Source organism: Neofelis nebulosa, chromosome 6 (assembly GCF_028018385.1).
Source record: "Neofelis nebulosa isolate mNeoNeb1 chromosome 6, mNeoNeb1.pri, whole genome shotgun sequence".
In the NCBI taxonomy this organism is placed as follows: domain Eukaryota; kingdom Metazoa; phylum Chordata; class Mammalia; order Carnivora; family Felidae; genus Neofelis; species Neofelis nebulosa.
In genome coordinates this window covers 112,868,414-112,887,833 of record NC_080787.1, presented here as the reverse complement: position 1 = coordinate 112,887,833, position 19,420 = coordinate 112,868,414, and the positions used below count along the sequence as shown (strand labels likewise).

General features: G+C 33.5%; 1 protein-coding gene across 4 annotated transcripts in view; it reads left to right on the top strand.

Annotated features, from left to right (window-relative positions):
• Nucleotides 1-19,420, top strand: part of TBC1D32 (TBC1 domain family member 32) — a 202,075-nt gene that overhangs the window by 56,953 nt on the left and 125,702 nt on the right. For all 4 annotated transcript variants that reach the window (XM_058735121.1, XM_058735122.1, XM_058735118.1 and 1 more), the window contains 5 exons: nucleotides 864-1,006; nucleotides 4,877-5,004; nucleotides 9,453-9,654; nucleotides 10,217-10,299; nucleotides 18,099-18,237. In XM_058735121.1, the coding sequence (XP_058591104.1) occupies nucleotides 864-1,006; nucleotides 4,877-5,004; nucleotides 9,453-9,654; nucleotides 10,217-10,299; nucleotides 18,099-18,237 (695 nt within the window). The remainder of the gene's footprint in view (nucleotides 1-863; nucleotides 1,007-4,876; nucleotides 5,005-9,452; nucleotides 9,655-10,216; nucleotides 10,300-18,098; nucleotides 18,238-19,420) is intronic.

Sequence of the window (19,420 nt, the reverse complement as noted above, 5' to 3'; positions counted from 1 at the left end):
AACAGGGTCTGGAACTGATTGAAAAAGATCACTTTTCATTTATTTTTGTCAAGTGTTGACTTGAAGTCTTAGTGTGTTCAGGGAGTAAAGAATATTGTAACATAAATTAAGAATTTTGGTGTTACTTTTAATATTCTGTCTTAAAACCTTATGCCATTAACTTTTGGTTCCTTACTTTCTTGTAAAACAGTATTTTGTGAGTATATTAGGTCAAATAACCTGAAAATATATTGATTTATGAAACCAAAAAATATCATACTCACTTTAGTGACTATTCCATTTGTTAGATTTATATATATTTGTGGGTTTTTTTGTACATATTTTGAAGGAGAATCCTTACAGTGCTCATTCATTTCACTGGTTTTATGGTAATATATATAAGTAGTAGTATATTAGTATTTGAGGAATTTTCTCCCCTTCTTGCATTTTTGGTGATTATATTTTACTCTAATTTTCTACCAGGATGAACACTTGAATGCATATTTTAAGAAAAAGAAAAAGTGAATACAAGTAAATGTTTGCTGGGAGGAGAAAAGTTGTAAATTTGTTTCATACCACGTCCTTACTGTTAAGCAGTGATTTAATGTCAAATAGCAGATGATCTTCTGTTGTTTCTCAGAATTCAGATTTGTCATTCACTTCTTTAAAATTAACTTGAGGATATATTAAGCTAATTGATCTTCCTCTAGGTTTCAGGTTATGATTTGGCAATACATCATCCTTTGGGCATTGAATTGGGTAATTGTTTTTAACTATTTAACTTTGTTGATCTTTTTGGAACAGCAGTGCTAACTCATAAATAAACTATATTAAGTTCTTAATGTTTAAAGTTCTAATTTCTAAAAGAACTGTTATTTTATCAGATAATTACTCTCCTGCAAGTATGGTGACTGAAGTTCTTCAGATACTCTGTGATCAGAAAGAATGTGCAATTGAATGCTTGTATAACAACATTGTGGTTGAGGCACTTCTTCAGCCTATTCATAACTTAATGAAAGGAACTAAGGTTGGTATTTACTAAAAAGGGTCTCTTAAATGGGTATTAGGGAATATTCAGTGGGACTTTATTTCTAAATTTCATGTATTTGAAATATTTATTATATCATCTTTCCCTATATGCTTTTATGCTGACATAAATTTTTATTTACTATTAAATCATAGTTTACATAGTTTACATAAATATTTATGTATTTACAAATACATAAATACATTGATTTATTCATTATTGACAGTGTAGGGGGAAAATACATATAACATCTTAATTTTTTTTCTAGTCAGGCCTAGATCTGATTATAAGGATTGAGAGAAGTTATTAAGCTATTTGTCTTGTAAAATTAGTAAATCTTGTGAATGTTTTGTTTTGATAGTAATTTTATAGCCTTTAGATTATTTTTCTGAAGAGTCAGCTCTGTTTTATATGAAGAAATAATATTTTAGAAAAAAAACTTCTACATGTTCAGAACTGGGATGTTCATATCTCTTTACATTTTGTATGGACTGTTTCTTTACGTTATATAATTTAATGCTTACAACTGAGGCTGAAAGAAGTAAATTACTCAAGGTCAGAGGAATTTTAAATTTACACATTTAACAGGTGGCAGAATTGGTATCACTACCAATACTGCTATATGTCCACTTCTGTGACTTAAGTTTTGGGGAGAATGACTTAAATCTTAATAGGCTAAAGGTTTTGCCCTTCTAGGTCTGTGTTTTGTAGTGTTTTTACTGTTTTCATCTCCTTTGCCCACCCCTCAGTGGCTGGGAACTGTTTACCCATCTATGTATTCATTCTTCATTGTTCATTCAGAAAACATTAAACACTTATGTGAATGTGATACAAAGTATGGGATTCTAGGAAATTAAGGGGATAGAATTTTGATTTTTATGGTCAGCCTTAGGAAGATAAATAGAGAACAACCAGTAGAATTCCTAATACAGTTTAATGTATATAATATAATAATGTAATAAATAATAGCAATAGTAATATGAAATATAAACCATATACCAGAGCTGAGAAATGTGCTTTTGGATTTTGTGTCAGAGTTTTTGTTTGTCTTTGCTTTCATATATCTTCAACTTTTTATGTTCCTTTGGCTTCTTTCCTTTCCCTATAAATATGCCTGAATCTGTCTCATAGTTGGGATGAGAAAAACTCTTGATCATCAGTGCACGTCTTTAGCTACCACCTAATATCTGGTCTCTTTAACAATAGCTTTTAATTATGTTGGACTGCCATTGTTATCCTGGCTCCCTCTATTCCATCATGTTTCCAAACATCGTATTATGATCTTACCTCCACTACATCATTGATGCTTACTTTGATTGCAGTTGCTCATAACTTCTTAAACCTGTAACTAATTACTGACCACTTTTCAGACTGTTATTTACCTATTATTATTAACACAGTAGACCACTTCTAGAATTGTTGACCTGGCTTTCCTAAAGTCCTATATATTACTCTTATCCCTGTCTTTCTAATGATTCCTTCTCTGTCACCTCTGAGGGCTCCCCTTCTAGGTCTCTGCTGTCTTCAGTGAGTCAGAATCTGGTTCACTTTCTTTTCTCTCAGTACACTTTTCCTAGGTGATTTCCTCCAATTCTGATGATTAGATGCATAGTTAACTTTTTTTTTTTCTTTTAAAAAGGTTTATTTTTGAGAAAGAGCATATGCATGTGAGCAGGGGAGGGGCAGAGAGGGAAGGAGAGAGAGAATCCCAATCAGGCCCCATGCTGACAACGTGGAGCCCAACGTGGGGCTCGATTTCACAAACCTTGAGATCATGATCTGAGCTGAAATTAGGAGTCAGAAGCTTAACTGACTGAGCCACCCTGGAGCCCCTGTTAACTTCTAAATTTAGATCTCTTCAGCTCCAGATTTGTCTTTAGATGCCTGTTGAACACCTTTTTTGAATTATTCCATGTGAAAATCAAACTCGCATTTTCAAAAAATTAGTTTTTGGCTTGTCACTTCTTTTCTCTCTCTCTCTCTCTCTCTCTTTTTTTTTGTTCTTGCTCAGTTTGTTTAAGCTTCCTTGCATTTCCCTGCGTGGTAAGTAGGACTGCTATATATCTAGACTCCTTCCTCATTTTTTTCATTCCATTGGTAATTAAGCCCTAAAGACTTGTTTTCCTACATATCTCTAAAATCCATGTATGTCTTTTAATCCCTGCTGCTACTGATTTTGTTTAAGCTCTGATAATCCCTTGCTTGGAATACTGAAATAATTTTCTAATTTTTTTTTCTAGTCTTTCACCTTTCTAGCCTGTCCTCTGTATTGCCACTAAGACTGTCACGGTGTTTTCCTGCTTGTTCCTTGCTAGATACATTTCAGACTGTCTAACTAGACATTAGTCAAGTTTTCTGTTGTGTCCTACCTATTTTTTCCCATGTATTTTAGTTATAAGAGATTATTTGCATTTTTTGAACAAGGTTTCAATATTTCCCTATGTTTGTATGCTTTCCCCTTGCCCTGGAAAGTAGTGGTCTAGGTGGTCTTCCTTTCTTCAGACCATAGTTTATTTTTTTTTTCTCCTAAAACTTCTAGTTCTCCCTGGAAAAGCTTTCTTTCTCTTATATTCTCATGTTATGTACTTCTGTACTTACATTGGAATTATTCTTGAGAGTAAGAAGCAGCCCTCTGGCACATGGTAGACATTCTGTATTTACATTAAAACATTCAGCATCACTCATTGAGCCAGTACTGTATCACTGGCTTGTGCTAGGTGTTTGAAATATAGAAGAGATTAAGACCTATACCTTTCTTTGAAGGAGCGTACTCTAATAGGAAAGACAAACTGTTAAAATACTGAATGAGGAGCAGAAAGGTTTAAGAAGGTGTATGTAAGGGGGGCGCCTGACTGATTCAGTAAGTAGAGTTCAGGGTTGTAAATTTGAGCCCCATGTTGGGTAGACAGATTACTTAAAAAAAAATTTTTTTTTTCTTTAAAAGAAGGTGTATGTATGAGAGAAGGAAAGTATTCCAGGCAGAGAAGTTGTTTTAAGAAAGATACTTAATATGAAAGTAAGAGATAGTATAATAATGCCTAATATAATTATGAAATATTCAGGTGAATATACCTGACTCCTTAGTTAAGCTAACTCACTGAATTTATTAGGATATGTTGGTTGCAATGTTTAGATACTCAGATTTCTTATAGAGAATATGTGTATTGGCAGCTGTGCAGGTACAGACAAGTAGGTCGGCCCCAGAGAGAACAGAATTTTAGTAGACTTAGACTTCCAGATGGGCTCCAGCATTAATATGACTCTAGTATTTGCCTTGTACTAATTTGCAAAGATATTTTTAGTATTTCTATTTACAATTAAAAGTGAAGAAATATGATTGGTTCAGGCCATGTTTTCCTCATTAGATGACATCATTCACTATTGGCCATCCCATGAATTGCTTGTCCTTACTCAGACCTATAATTTATGACCCAGCCAGTTGCAGGAAGGGGTGATGTTCCTTAGAAATGATGGCAGTTTGTTAGAAACCATATATAAAAAAATTAGTTTAGATATTCAGGAATCCAGTGAGTGGGAAGTAAAGAGCAAAGTGGAAATAGAGGAGCTACTGCATCTGTCAAATAGAATTATATATAAAACTGTAATGGGAACAGCAGGTCCCTCAACTGTGTTCATAAACAATAACTGGTTCGGGTAAAAAGCCTGTATATATTTGTCTTATCAACTGTGCTAAGTGAATATAATCTAATGACACATTTAATTCAGACATAATTCACAACCAAACAATCATTAACTCTCTTTTTGTTGTGGTAATATAACTTTGTTAGACTACACTACCCCCCTTGAGTTTTAGTTTGTGATGTATTAACATGTCATAAAATTATGATTTGTTATCTTTTTAATGTACAGACTGCTCCAAATTGCTCTGAAACCGCTTTAATTCACATAGCTGATATATTGGCAAGAATAGCGTCTATAGAAGAAGGACTTACCTTACTTCTTTATGGAGAAAATATGAACTCTTCTGGAGAAAAAAGGTACATGTGTATGCTTTAAATTTGTGGAATTTTTAGCATATTGTCTCAATCTAATTCAAAGTTTCCAAAAGGTTATGCAATGTGTAATAATGAAAATCAGGGTAACTATTCTAGATAGTTAGATTCTGATGAGCCACTAACAACATAGTAGATGATCTCCAGATTCTAGTAGTAACCAGGATTGTGGACTATACAGGCAGAGTAGGCCTGATGTCAATAACTTCAAAATAAGAATAGGAGGATTCATCCCATATGGGATGTTTTTGCTCCTTGTACTTTTTCAGACTTCTAAGACCACCCATGATTGATTCCAGTCAAACCACACAAAAGTGCACAATGGAAAAAGCTACCCTCGCTCAGTTCCATCTCTGGCTTAACCAATGGTATTTTTGTTATGCTTTTAGACCTTCTCTGCACTTATAATAATGATGTATAAAACGTACATTCATAACTAGAATTTTTGTTTCTCTTCATAAAAATGTCATGTACATTATTCAGTTTTCCTATGTGTAACCATGAGCATCTTCCTAGATGATGAATGAAACACTATTTTTGATAGCTCCGTGGTACTTTTTTAAAAAGTAAGTTTATTTATTTGAGAGAGAGTGAGGGAGGGGCAGAGAGAGGAGGAGAGAGAGCTCTCCCATGCCAGCTCTTTATGGCCAGCACAGAGACTGACACGGGCTCAATCTCATGAACTGTGAGATCATGACCTGAGCTGAAATAAAGAGCTGGACGCCCAACTGACTGAGCCATCCAGGTGCCCCTGGGTGAAGTTCTTTTTAAGTTGACTTTCAGGCATTTCGTCTGTTTTCAGTCTCACTTCTGTCTCCAACTCCAGAGATGCTTGGTTCCGACAATTTCAGTTTTTTGAGAGGTTTGATGAAATAAATTGTGTTCTGTTTTCTGTATTGTGGCTGATCATTCAGTTTTTCCAGGTCCTGAATTACTTCTTGTTTTTTTCACATTCTAGAGTATAAAAAATTGTTAATATCACATCCTTTCTTTTCTTCTTGACAGCTATAAAAGCCTTCTGAAAATTCTGTTTATTTTACATTTTAGTATTTTAAGAGGGTGCAGATATGAGTGTAGGTGTTCAATCTGCCATACTCAACTGGAAGTATTTTTCTATACAGATAACAATTCTTTTGTAAAATGAGAAAGACTAACCTTTTGTCACGAGTTCTAAAGTTTCTTTTTATTGTCCATCACTTCCCTATTTCAGTTTTTTTGTTTTGATTTTTGTCTTTTTTTGCTATATAGACATTTAATTATATAATTAGTTTTTTCCCAGTTATTAGGATTTCTACATTTTTTAAAAAGTTTTCCTTAATTGAAGTTAAACAGGTAAGACATAAAATGTCCATTTCTTCTGACTCCCCATTGTTCAGTGGTTGTTTCTGATATTATTATTTATATTGGCCAAAGACTTGGAATCGTCTCAAATGTCCAGTAACAAGAGACTGGTTGATTAAATTATGTTTGCACAAAGGAACACTTAGCTCTGCAGTGGGAACATGGAATTTTTTATGTATTGCTGTGGAGTTGTCTTCAGAATATGTTAAGTGAACAGACAAAACAAAAGAATGTTTATAGAATGCTACCTTTTATATGAATAGAATATGAATAAACAAAAACATATTTGTTGATATTTTTCAAAAGGAGCGATGAAAGGGTAAACTGAAAAATAATAGTTTTCGAGGAAGGGAGAAAAGCATGTGGATGGGGAGGTAGAAAGGTAAGACATGTACCTTGATTGGATCTAGATTTGACTTTGGAATCATGTATCTGATTTATATGCTAAATGTAAAAGTTAAAAAGAAGAGTTCAAATTTTGAAGAAATTAAAACAAACGGAAATAAGAGCATTTAACTACCAATCAAGTTAGTTACCTACCCATGCAAAAAATTACTTCAAAGTGACCTGATTTGAACATTTCTAGTGGGATATATAGGGTTAAAAAAAAAAAAAATCACAAAAATAATCTTAATCTGCCTTTAATATATTCTGAAACTATTATGCCCATATTCTAAATAAAGCAAATAAGTAATTAGCATCATAAGAAACTAGAATTTCAACAAAAATATGATATTAAATTTATATTTATAAAATAACATATATTAATTTAATATATGTTAAATTAAAATTAAATTTATATTTAAATTTATATATAAAATTATATATAAAATTAAATTTATGTAAATATAAAATATATTAATTGAAATTTAAATTCATAATGGAAATAAATATTTCTCTTAAATTATTCTTTAAAAAAATTTTTTTTGATATTTACTTATTTTTGAGAGAAAGAGGGAGACAGTGTGTGAGCAGGGGAGGGGCAGAGAGAGAGGGAGACTGAGTCAGAAGCAGGCTCCAGCCTCTGAGCTGTCAGCCCAGAGCTCAACGTGGGGCTTGAACCCATGACCTGTGAGATCATGACCTGAGCCGAAGTTGGATGCTCAACTGAGCCACCCAGTCACCCCATAAATTATACTTTTCTTAGTACTGACAGGCTAGAAGTAATGATAACCCCTTAGCAGACTGTGGTCTCTAAATATGTAAGGTTCCCCCTCCCCCCGCCCCCCGCCCCCCAACCACAAAAGGAGGAAGGGCTCCTTGAAGGTAGTTGTTTCTGGGTTGGGTTGGGAAATGTGCAAGGTGATCCTGGGATATCTTACCATTCTAGAAAGTAAGGAAATTATCAAAGACTAAAGATGATGTGTCGAAAGTACCCCAAGGTACCAGAAGGGGCCTCCTACTAATTGAAGATGGATAATTTAAGAATTAAAAAAATAGTTACTTCAATGGTTAACATACATAAAGCATACAAACATAGTTTTAAAAAACATACTAAAATTAAAGAAAACCTCGTCAGTTACCCATTGAAGTTGTGAGGACACCAACTCATTTTGTAAATTGATTAAAAAAATTCAGACGTGTTTTTTTATTCTTTCTTGTACCAATTGTATTTTAATATAACTATTAAGTTACTGAAGATAAAATTCTTCATAGAAAGCTTTTAGTTAATAAATGCAAGATAATTAGAAATCACCATTTGGTAATTCCTAATGAAATAGTTCATTTAGGAAATTATCCTGAATTGATGCTAAAACCATTAGGTGAATGGCTTGATGAGAGGAGGACTTCCTACTGGAGAGCTCAGGCTTCTACCATCTGACCAGTTGATTTTTAGCACCACCAAAATTAGGACAACAATATGTGTCTCATGATGCAGTCGGAGGTACACAGTAGCAACCACCTATAAAGTTATTTTTTCCGGGAAAAAAAGAAATTGAACCTTAGGCCTCTAGATATAATTATCAACTTACGGAAATTATGGGGAAGTAGAGGAACACATTAAATAACACCATAAGGAAGCAGTTATCCAAATAATAGTATGGATAGGAAAAATAACTTCATTTCTCCAAATCATTGGCATAGGTAAAAAAAAAAAAAAAAAAAAGAAAGAGGGAGCCTAAATAATACAATAACCTCATGCACTGCATGAAACTTGTTTGAATTTTGATTTATACAAACCTGTTATAAGGACAGCCTTACGACAATTAGGAAAATCTTGATATGGGTGGACTATCAGATAGATTAAAGAATCATAGTTTGGTGGGGTATTGGCATATAACATAGAAACCTTTGTCAGTTAAAGATGTACACTAGGTAAAATGATGTCTGGGATGTAGCATATAATATTTCAGTAGAGGTGGGCAGAGGGGGAGGTCAGGATATATAAAACAAGACTGGCAAAATGTTAGTAACTGTTAAAGATGTATGGAGGGGTACATGGAAGGCCCTATCCTAAAGCTAGAAAGACTAAACGTGTGCTGCTGTGGAGCTAGATATCCTGGGTTTGAGGCCTGGCTCCATCTCTGACAAGCCTTGTGGTATTGTTCAAGTTATTTAATTCCTGTAAGCCTTAACTTTATTTGTTTATCTGTTTAAAAAATGAAGAGTATAGTTTATAGGGTTATTGTGAGGATTAAATGGATTAATACATTTGAAATATTTAGAACAGTACTTGGCATATTAAACATTTACTATGTTTTCCTTATCTGTTATTACTATTAATGTGTCTGAGATTCTGAAATACAGGAGCTACATCCTATTAATGGCAGGGGAACTCAGGATTTTGTTTTCACTATAATCAAGTGAAGTTCCATATGGCCCGGGACCCATGGTGTCTATAACCTGTTAAGTGTATAGTTTTGCTTTTTCCTATCTGTATGTTCTTTCCTTCTAGTCTCCTGAAACTGCTAATTATTAGACACCTATCTGTACATGGGTGGGAACAGGAATATTGACATGTCCAAGAAAAGCTAGAGGACTAAATGGGAAGCCAAGCAAATGCAAAGTTTATGATACAATTCGACTTTTTTGGTAGTACTTGATGAGGTGATGATTTATAACCTTGGAATAACTTTAGTATCATGTTTTAGTTCTACAGGTGCTCATATAATTGCCCAGTTTTCGAAAAAACTTCTTGATGAAGACATTTCTATTTTTTCTGGTTCGGAAATGTTGCCTGTGGTTAAAGGAGCTTTTATTTCTGTGTGTCGTCAAATATATGGTACATGTGAAGGCTTACAGGTGTTAATTCCTTATAGTTTGCATGAGTCTATAGCAAAAGCATGGAAGAAGGTAAGAATTTTTAAGCTTTTCCTCCCCCCTGAAAATCTTTACTTCAAATATAGTCACTATAGTATTATCATAATGCAGTTAAAATCTTTTACTGGCACAAATATGCCTTCTTTAGTATCACAGTACTTTAGGGAACAGAATGCTTTCTAATTTGGTACAGGATACCTATACCTCATCTCCCACTAAGACAAAGTTCTAGGACCTAACTACATTTCAAAGTCTTTTCTTGCAGGAGAGCCTTTAGATTATATTTGCATAAACTGACATCCTTTAGAAGCTGTTTCTGAGCAACTTTTATAGACAGCTGGGGTTTTGTTATGGACACTGGAGATAATGTTCCAAGAGTCAAATGTAGTATGTATCGGTGGACTAATAAGCCTTTTTTCCTCACATTTATATGCTTCATTTATAAAATATTTTACATAACATTTAAATAAAAGGCAAATAGCTTAAAATTTGAAGGTGATTTAATTTTAGTTACATTAAGGATCAACTATAAAAACGTATCATGAGATCTTACGAGTAATCAATAAATAATGTAAATTAATCTGTTATATTTTAGACAAGTTTGCAATCAGAAAGAACTCCTACTCCAGTAAAGTGCTTGGAATCTGTTTCTTCAGTAAGCCAGGAATCCCAAAACCTGTAAGCACAATTGAATAAACTTATCTGTTTTTCTACATTTGCTGAAATACTTAAAAAATGAGAATATAATTAAACATTGTAGCAAAAATATACCTGAAACTAATATTACACTATGTGTTAATTAACTGGAATGTAAATAAAAACTAGAAAAAAAAAAAAAAGGACTTTATAGGAAGGTGACCATATACATATAGGATTGAGGAAAATTACACCTACGGGGAACTTTTGGAGATACTTGTACCTTACTTGTACCTTACATCTAGCAATATTTATTATACTTGCTTCATCCTGTCTTTACATTTTGGGTTAAGAAACTGGATCTGTTATAATGTTTCCAGAAAAAACAGAGAATTATCAAATACTAAATTTTGGAAAGCTAACTAGGGAGTTCCATAGGAATAAGGTGATTTCAAATGCCAGCAAAGTCTATTTATATTTAAATTATGATTTTTCAGAATCTGTGGGAATGCATTTTAATTACATTTTGGCATAAGGAAATTATTTAGTTCAGTATTTATACTAATTTTTAATTTAGATATCTCCATGTATCTTCACAAATACCAATAGGACATGGAGTCAAATTAGTGATGGGAAAAAATTTTTTTTAATTAGTATCTGATGACTAATATATTTGCATTCTCTTCTTAGTTGTTGGCATGCTCTAAACAGATAATAGAACTTTAAGGGATATTCTTAAGAAAAAATTAAAAATCAACATTTTTTTTGGATAGGCATAGTTTTAACTAAAGAAGTCTAACAAAAAGCCTTTTTTAAAATTTCCTTAATAATGTAATTGTTCAACAAATAGCTAATTTCCTAAAAATTAGCTATAATTTTTTTTCTGATTGTTGTCATAAACTTAATTGCCATTTTTTTGTGTGTGGAGAGAAAAACATTATTGCAGTTTTTGAGGTAGTTTTTAGATATTTTCTTTGAGGTCTCTGATTTCTCATCTTCCTTTGATTCATTCAGCCATGTGCTAGACCAAGGGCTTGGACTTCTGAGGATACCTATATCTTAAGAGCTTATTGTGTAGGGTAGAATACAAATAAATACAATGTGGCAATATGGTATACTAAATTTATATGATGGGGTCATGAAGGGTTTATTGGGATGCAACTTGTGAGGGAAATCTTTTTGGAAGAAGTTGTTAAAGTAAGTTAAAGAGAATAGATACTAACCTGACTAAAAAAGGGGAAAATGTTATTTCAGATGGAAGAAATAGTATGGTCAAATAGGCTAAGAAGAGGGAACGTAATTAATAGTCAGTACATTTTACTCTCAGTAATATTTTTAGATTCTGAAGTTAGAGTGTGAAAGAGCTAATAAATTATATGCCACGCTTCTTTCCTGAGCTGTCAACCAAGTAATAGAGATAAAGAAGTCAAACAGATCAAAACATTGAATATATACAGGCTTCCTAAGAGCTCAAGAATTTGATTTACCCTTCTGTCACAATGGTTAGTGGACAGTCATAGGCTTCCCTCTGAGGCAGAGCTTAACAAAGAACAGACTTAACTACACAGTAGAACAGAGCAGAATGTGTGCTTCCTACAGGAAGCTACCTAGTTGGATCACACAGTAGACTGGGAGAGAGGCATTACTTAGCCAGGTGTGCTTAGGACATTCTCCAGATCTCCTGAGTCCCTTCTTCCTTGGAGACTAAGTGATTAGGTGGTAAGAGGCAAGCAATATTAAAATGGGGAATGTGTGCTCAATGTAGAAACTTGATTCTGGAGGAAAAGGAGGTTCCTACAGTGTATGCTTCTAATGTCTTAGAAATAAGATTTAATAGACTTTTTGATAATAGAGAGTCAGAACTGTTGATTTCATTTTTGTCAGCAAAATTAAATTACCTCATAGAATTGAATGTATTTTGTTCTTTTGTGTTAATTGAAAAGTTGGAGATAGACATTATTTGTTCCTTCGTAGTTTGCTAAAATTGGAGTGTAAAACCATGTGGACCAGTTAATTAGACTGTTCTAGTGTCAGTACATAGATTTCTGATAATGTTTCTTTTATTTTTTTTTAATTCCAGTATAATTAATATACAGTGAGTGTTAAGTTAGTTTCACGTGTACAATATAGTGATCCAACAATTCCATATTATTACTCAGTGCTCATCATAAGCACACTCTTAAACTCGTCACCTATTTAGCCTGTCCCCACATGTTCCTGCCCTCTGGTAACCATCTGTTTGTTCTCTGTAGTTAAGAGTCTTTTTTGGTTTGTCTCTTTTTTGTCTTTGTTCATTTGTTTTGTTTCTTAAATTCCACATATGGGTGAAATTGTGTGGTATTTGTTTTTTCCAGCTGACATATTTCACTTAACATCATACTTTGTAGATCCATCCATGTGGTTTCCAGTGGCAAGATTTCATTGTCTTTTATGGCTGAGTACTATTCCATTGTGTGTGTGTGTGTGTGTGTGTGTGTGTGTGTGTGTATCACTTTATCTGTTCATCTGTTGATGGACATTTTGCTTCCATGTTTGGCTATTGTAAGTAATGCTGCAGATAACATAGGGGTGCATATCTTTTCATATTAGTGTTTCTGTGTTCTTTGTTAAATACCCAGTAGTGGAATCTTTCATTTTAGCCATTCTCACAGGTGTGAGGTGATATTTCATTGTGGTTTTGATTTGCATTTCCCTGATGAGTGATGTCGAATGTCTTTTCATGTGTTGGTTGGCCATCTGTATGTCTTTGATGAAATGTCTGCTCATGTTTTCTGTTCATTTTTTAACTGGAATATTTGTTTTTTTTTGGTGCTGTATACATTCTTTATATATTTTGGATACTAAACCTTTATCAGAAATATCATTTGCAAATATCTCCTCCCATTCTTTATACCTTTTTTGAATCAGTGAGTAAATAACACTTCTACTCTTAGACACTAGTTTCTAAATAATGACACCAACAGTAAGATTGATATGATAAAGGTAAAATTAACAGTAAGTTGGTAAAATTCTTATTTTTGAACCTCTGACAGACTAATGTTAGGTATTTTGAGCTTATACTTTCTGACAAGCATATTTTGGAGATTCCCCCTCCATTTTTCTATTTATTGATGCTTACAATCCTGCAGAGAAGATTAGCAACATTTATATAGTCATCATAGGGGATTGATGTCTTTTAAATTTAGGCTTTGGATTGTAATCCCAACTGAAATTTCTACCATGCTATTTTGGTTGATAGTAGGGAGTGCAGTGATTGCAAACTATGTGGGATCATTGTTAGTGTGACCATAGAGAAGAATATAATTAGAGGGAAAACAAGGTGCCCAATCTTCCCCAACCAATCATCAAGAGTTATAAAACTTGAGGGTGAAGTAAGGGGGGTGTCTTTGATCTGTAAAACTCCACCCATGATCCAAAGAAATAAACACCTGAAACTCAATATCCATGAAAGTGTCTAACCCTCTATAATATCTAACCATTCAAAGAAACAAGTTCTCATAAGCTAACAAAACTGTATTTTTTGCCATTGCCCTTATCTCAAGACCAACAAACACATTCAGTGGCTTGATTTTCCATTTCAAACCATATGTTCTCTATAAGTGAAAGAAAATTAAATGTTAAGATCTTGGCAGAAAAGATAAAATTATGTCAGTTTTCTGTAATTTTTCAAAATTATGGGATGCACTCTCTAAGTTTTTCGCCTCTGTTAAATTTTTTGGAGGGGTGGGAGTCAAGGTAGACTTTAAAATGCAATTTCTTTTGGGGCACCTGGGTGGCTGAGTTGGTTAGGCATCTGACTTTGGCTCGGGTCATTATCTTCCAGTTCACTAGTTCGAGCCCCATGTTGGGCTCTATGCTGACAGCTCAGAGCCTGGATCCTGCTTCAGATTCTGTGTCTCCCTCTCTCTATGCCCCTCCCTCACATACACTCTCTTTCAAAAATAAACAAATGTTAAAAAAATTTACAATTTCTTTAATGGCTAATGGTTATTCAGGTTTTTTTGTGCTTGAGAGACTTTTGATATTTTCCTAAAAAATGACTTTTTCTTATCTAAACATATACATTTTTTAACTCGTTTGAAATATTCTTGTATGATTAAAAAATTCTTTAGCTGTAATTATTTTTTGAGTCTTAGTATTTTTATGGCTGTTTTCCTCCCTTGACTACTTTATTGTATTAGTTTATGCAAAGACCAGGTTTGGGTTTTACTAATGCTGTTTGCATCTTCTCTCCTTTCCTCACTTCTGTAGTACAGGAAAGTAAATGAAAAGGGGAATGAGAATGGATGTTGAAAGAAGCAATGCACCTCAGCCATGCTAATTTTAATACATTTTGATATGTAGTACTTTCATATTAAGCTCTTTTAAATATTTTAAAAACTTTCTATTTTGATTTTACTATTTAACCCATGAAATGTTTTCAATATAGTTGTTTCCAAACAGTTATTTTTACTAATATATTTTTTTAACTGTTGACTTCCAATTAATTTATATTTTCAGAGGACCTAGATTGCATGATAAGTATCCTTTTATGTTGGGTGAGATTTTGTGATACAGTACAGGGTCATTTAAAACCCAAATCTGTCTTTGCTTAAAAAACCTTACTTTGTTTTCTTATTTGAAGCACCTAATTTTTCTTTTCAGTCAGTTATTAAATTTATAGACATTTACTGTTTTTTGCTGTTTGTTGAAACTTGTAGCTCATTCTTTCTCATAGGCTCACATTTTCCCCCATAGTAAGTTTCCAAATAGTTTTCCTTTAATTGTTCTTTAAGGGTTTGAGAGAAGTAAACTAGTCTTCTCTTTATGTCTGAAATTGACCATTTCCCCTCCAATCCATGCAACCCACTCCTATCTAAACTGCCCCTCTTAAAGGGTAGTTTATAGTTTATCTGGGTATAAAATTTTTGATACACAATTATTTCTCATCAGTATTTGAAGCTATTACTCCATTTTCTTTTGGAATAAGTAGTAACTGAAAAAATCTGTTAGTATAATCACATTTCTCTTATAGGTCATATCCTTTCTCCTATCTTTTAATTTGATTGTGGTTTTTGTTTGTTTTTTGCTTTTGTGTGTGTGTGTGTATTTTGGATGTTTGTCATTTGTGTGATTTGAGTTTATCCTGCTTGGTACTTTGAATGTTCTTTCAATCTATAGACTGGACTGGTGTCTTTCCTCAAATCTAGAGAATTCTTAGTATCTTTTCGTATATCCCTTTGTTTCTTTTTTACTGCTTTTATTAGATGTGTTTTGAGGCCTTTCAGTCTTTATTCTGTTTGTCATCTGTTTTCTTAAACATTTCCTACCTATCTACTATCCAATTCAATAATTCTTTGACTGTGACTGTTAAGTGGCTATGCTTCTTATTTCCAAAATTTCCAATGGTTCTTTTTAAAAAAATGTACTTGTTTTTATTTCCCTTTTGCTTTTTGCTTCAGTTTTAACAGAAACATTTTAAAAACTTCCCTTGAGTATCATAAATTTATTTTAGTCATTTCTGAAAATTATTTCAGCTGGAATGGATTCATTTGATAAGTGTCAATTCTGCTAGCTCTTAGCTTTAGATATCTTTTTTTAAATTCTCACGTTAGTTAACATACAGTGTACTCTAGGCTTCAGGAGAGTAGAGCCAAGTTACTCATCTCTTACATATAACACCCATCCCGAAAAGTGCCCTCTTTAATGTCCATCACCCATTTAACCCACCCATCCCCAAATCCCCACCCCCATCAACCCTCAGTTTTTTCTCTGTATTTAAGAATCTCTTATGTTTTACCTCTCTCTGTTTTTATCTTATTTTTATTTCCCTTCCCCTATGTTCCTGTGTTAAGTTTCTCAACTTGCACATATGAGTGAAATCATATATCTTTCTCTGATTGACTTATTTTGCTTAGCACAATACTCTCAACTGATGAATGGTTAAAGATGTGTGTGTGTGGGTGTGTGTGTGTGTGTGTGTGTGTGTATACACACATACAGCATGTTATGTATGTATACATACATACATACATACATACGGTGGAATACTAGTCAGCAACGAAAAATAATGACCTCTTGCCATTTGCAACAATGTGGATGGAACTGGAGGGTATTGTGATAAGCTTTAGATATCTCTTAAAGTTTGATTGGGAGTTCATTTTTCAGTCTTTTCGTTTGTCTCCTTCCCTATTTTCTTTCTCCTCCTCCCTTATTGTTTCTTCCCACTTATATTTCTATGTTCATTTCTCCCTGCCAAGCAGTTTTATGGTTTTTCTCTTTTACTGTCATGTTTTAAATACATTTTGTATTGGTATTTTGAGGCTCCTGTCACTGATGATATGGATAGTATAGCTACAACTGAAGAACTAGAATATAAATTGATTATATGCTCATTTCTAGAAATGAGGCTTTGTCTGTGTCTTCCTGTTGTCCTAGGCTTCTGGGACAAAAGCTTCTGTCAAAAGCCCCACTTTTAGACCTTGTTATACATACATAAGTATTTTGTTACATATAATATTTTTAAGTATGTAAATTATACTTTACTTGAGTTAAATATATATTATTTCTGTTAGTCTCACCCAGTCGTAGGTCTTAAGCAGTGAGCCTAGCACTGGTCTTGTATCTGATGTGTGACTCCTCTAGTCCTATGTATCTTACTGGTACTAAATTTAGTTTCCATTGCCTGCATTTACCTTAAAATTAGAGCCTCACTTCTGTGTGTTTCTGTCCATGATGGAATTTGTTATTTAAACATGGTTGAATCTTTGGCCACTACTCTGTGATTGGTGCAGAGGGATGTGTGTCAAAACACGGACTTACTCTCTTTTTGATTAGAAAAGTCCTGGATTTCAAGTTATTTTACAATCATTTTCAAAACAGACTTCTGAAACTTCCTTGGTGGGTAAATGACACACTTCTACAGATTCACTGTTTTACTATACATGTCAATAATTAATTTTTGGTCTATTTTTATATACAAAGTTTCTTTCTAGACAACTAGGAATATCCAGTAGGGAGTACATTTTCTCTTTTGGTACTTCAAATGAAGTGTTCATTTCCCCTCCTATGTTTCCATATTTGTAGCTCTGGCTCCCCTGTTTAACTGTGTCTTCTGAATGTTTCAAACTTTTTCTGGGGAGAATGTTACTGGCCCTCCTTTTAAAAGTGTTTTGAGAAAAAAAACAATGTTATTCTCCAAAAGTAAAATGAAAAACCTATTAAAACAAAGATACTATGCCTGATATGCTTTAGAAAGTTAGAGGACAGATACTCTGTAATGAAAAGAAAATATAGGGGAGGCAGGGTGACTTAGTTGGTCAAGTGTCTGACTCTTGGTTTCGGCTCAGGTCATGATCTCGTGGTTTCAAGCCCTGCATTAGGTTCTGTGATGGCAGGACAGAGCCTGCTTGGAATTCTCTCCCTTTCTCTCTGCCCTTCCCCTATCTGCACTGTCTCTAAGTAAATACATACATAGATACATACATATGTACATACTTGAAAAAAAAATAAAAAGTATGAAAATAATGGAGAGTTGGGGCCTGGGGACTACCAGCCCAGCAGAATTACAAGAAGAGAAGAGAAAGAATTTAAAGCACAGATGAGAGAATCTAGGTGTAAAAAAATGCTGACACATGCAGTTAATATTTAATTAAAGTGAAAGAAAAATATTGGGCAGAAAATACAATAAAAGTCATTATTGTCAAGGAAAGCATACTTTTTTTAATCTGTTTTTTTAAAAATATTGAATACTTAGTCCTCAATATGTACTCTTTAAGTTTATCAACAACATTAAGCTGAAATATTTTCTTTTAGTTTTGAGTATAATAAAGAAATGCATACCTTTCTTTTGCTTGTTTCAGTATGGCTTGGGAAGAGAATTTGTTAGATGATTTACTAAATTTTGCTGCCACTCCCAAAGGACTACTATTTCTTCAAAGAACAGGTGCCATCAACGAATGTCTGACATTTATGTTCAAACGATATGCAAAAAAATTACAGGTATGAATTACCATCTGCTAGAGGCAAAAAGAATTTTTCTTGCTGTAAAAGCTATTAAGAATATCATTCTGTCTTCTCTGAGTGAAGAGGTTATTAAACCTCAATTAAAAAACCATATAGCATTGTAATATTTAACTTGATATTATTTCAGGAAAGCATTAGAATTGATGTTGGTATCTATGGATATGTTTACAGGATGGGAAACAACCAGATGGAATTGAAAAATATAGTTAACCATCCAGATGTGTTATAAATATAACAAACATCTGGTTGTACTAAAGCTGAGTGGAATTTCAGGAGGAGGAAATTCACTATTGGGTCTAAATGTACACGTTAGTAAGAATTTGGTCCTCACATTAAAAAGAAAAATATTTGTAGATTAATTTTTAGATACTGTTAAATAAAATGTATGGTATAATTTAGCCCTTTCTCTTAAGTCCATTAAGGTGTATTCAGCTTTTTGCTGTGATGGTGTAAACATTCCTGAACTTTTGGGCTTTTTAGGATTATATGTATGCTTTTAAAAGTGCCTTCTTTGTCTCTCACAGCTGTTGTATATTGATGTTACTAGGTTACCAGGTTGTAAATACGATTTTATTTGTTCTTCAGTTCTAATTCCCTGCTTTTGTTTAAGTCTATAAAAACAAAAAACTTAAGAGGTTTTGCCTGTGAAGGTAAGTAGTTTTTGAGAGATGGTCCTGACCATTTCTCACAAATAAAACCTATGAGCATTAGTTCATCAGTTTGACATAAGGTTTATATGGGCAGATGTGTTTTTAATTATTATTTAAATGGACCTCAAGTATAGAGAACTTATTTACATTCCTCAGTTTATGGCATACTGCTGTCATTTGTCCATGCAAGATGTTGTCTTAATTAATTTTATTCCCTGTCATTTCTGGTTCACAGTTCCATTTCACCCTGTGTGTATTCCTGTACCCGACTTCCATGCTAATGTTTTTAATATGTGTAATATCCTGGGATATGTATATATCTTGTAGAATGTTGTCTTAGTCCATTTGGGCTGTTAAAATACCATAGACTGGGTGGTTTATAAACAGAAATTTACTGCTCAGTTCTGGAGGCTGGAAGTCCATGATCAGGATGCCAATGTGGTCAGAGGAGGGCCCTCTCTGGTCACAGATGCCTCATTGTATCCTCACATGGATATGGGCTCGGGAGC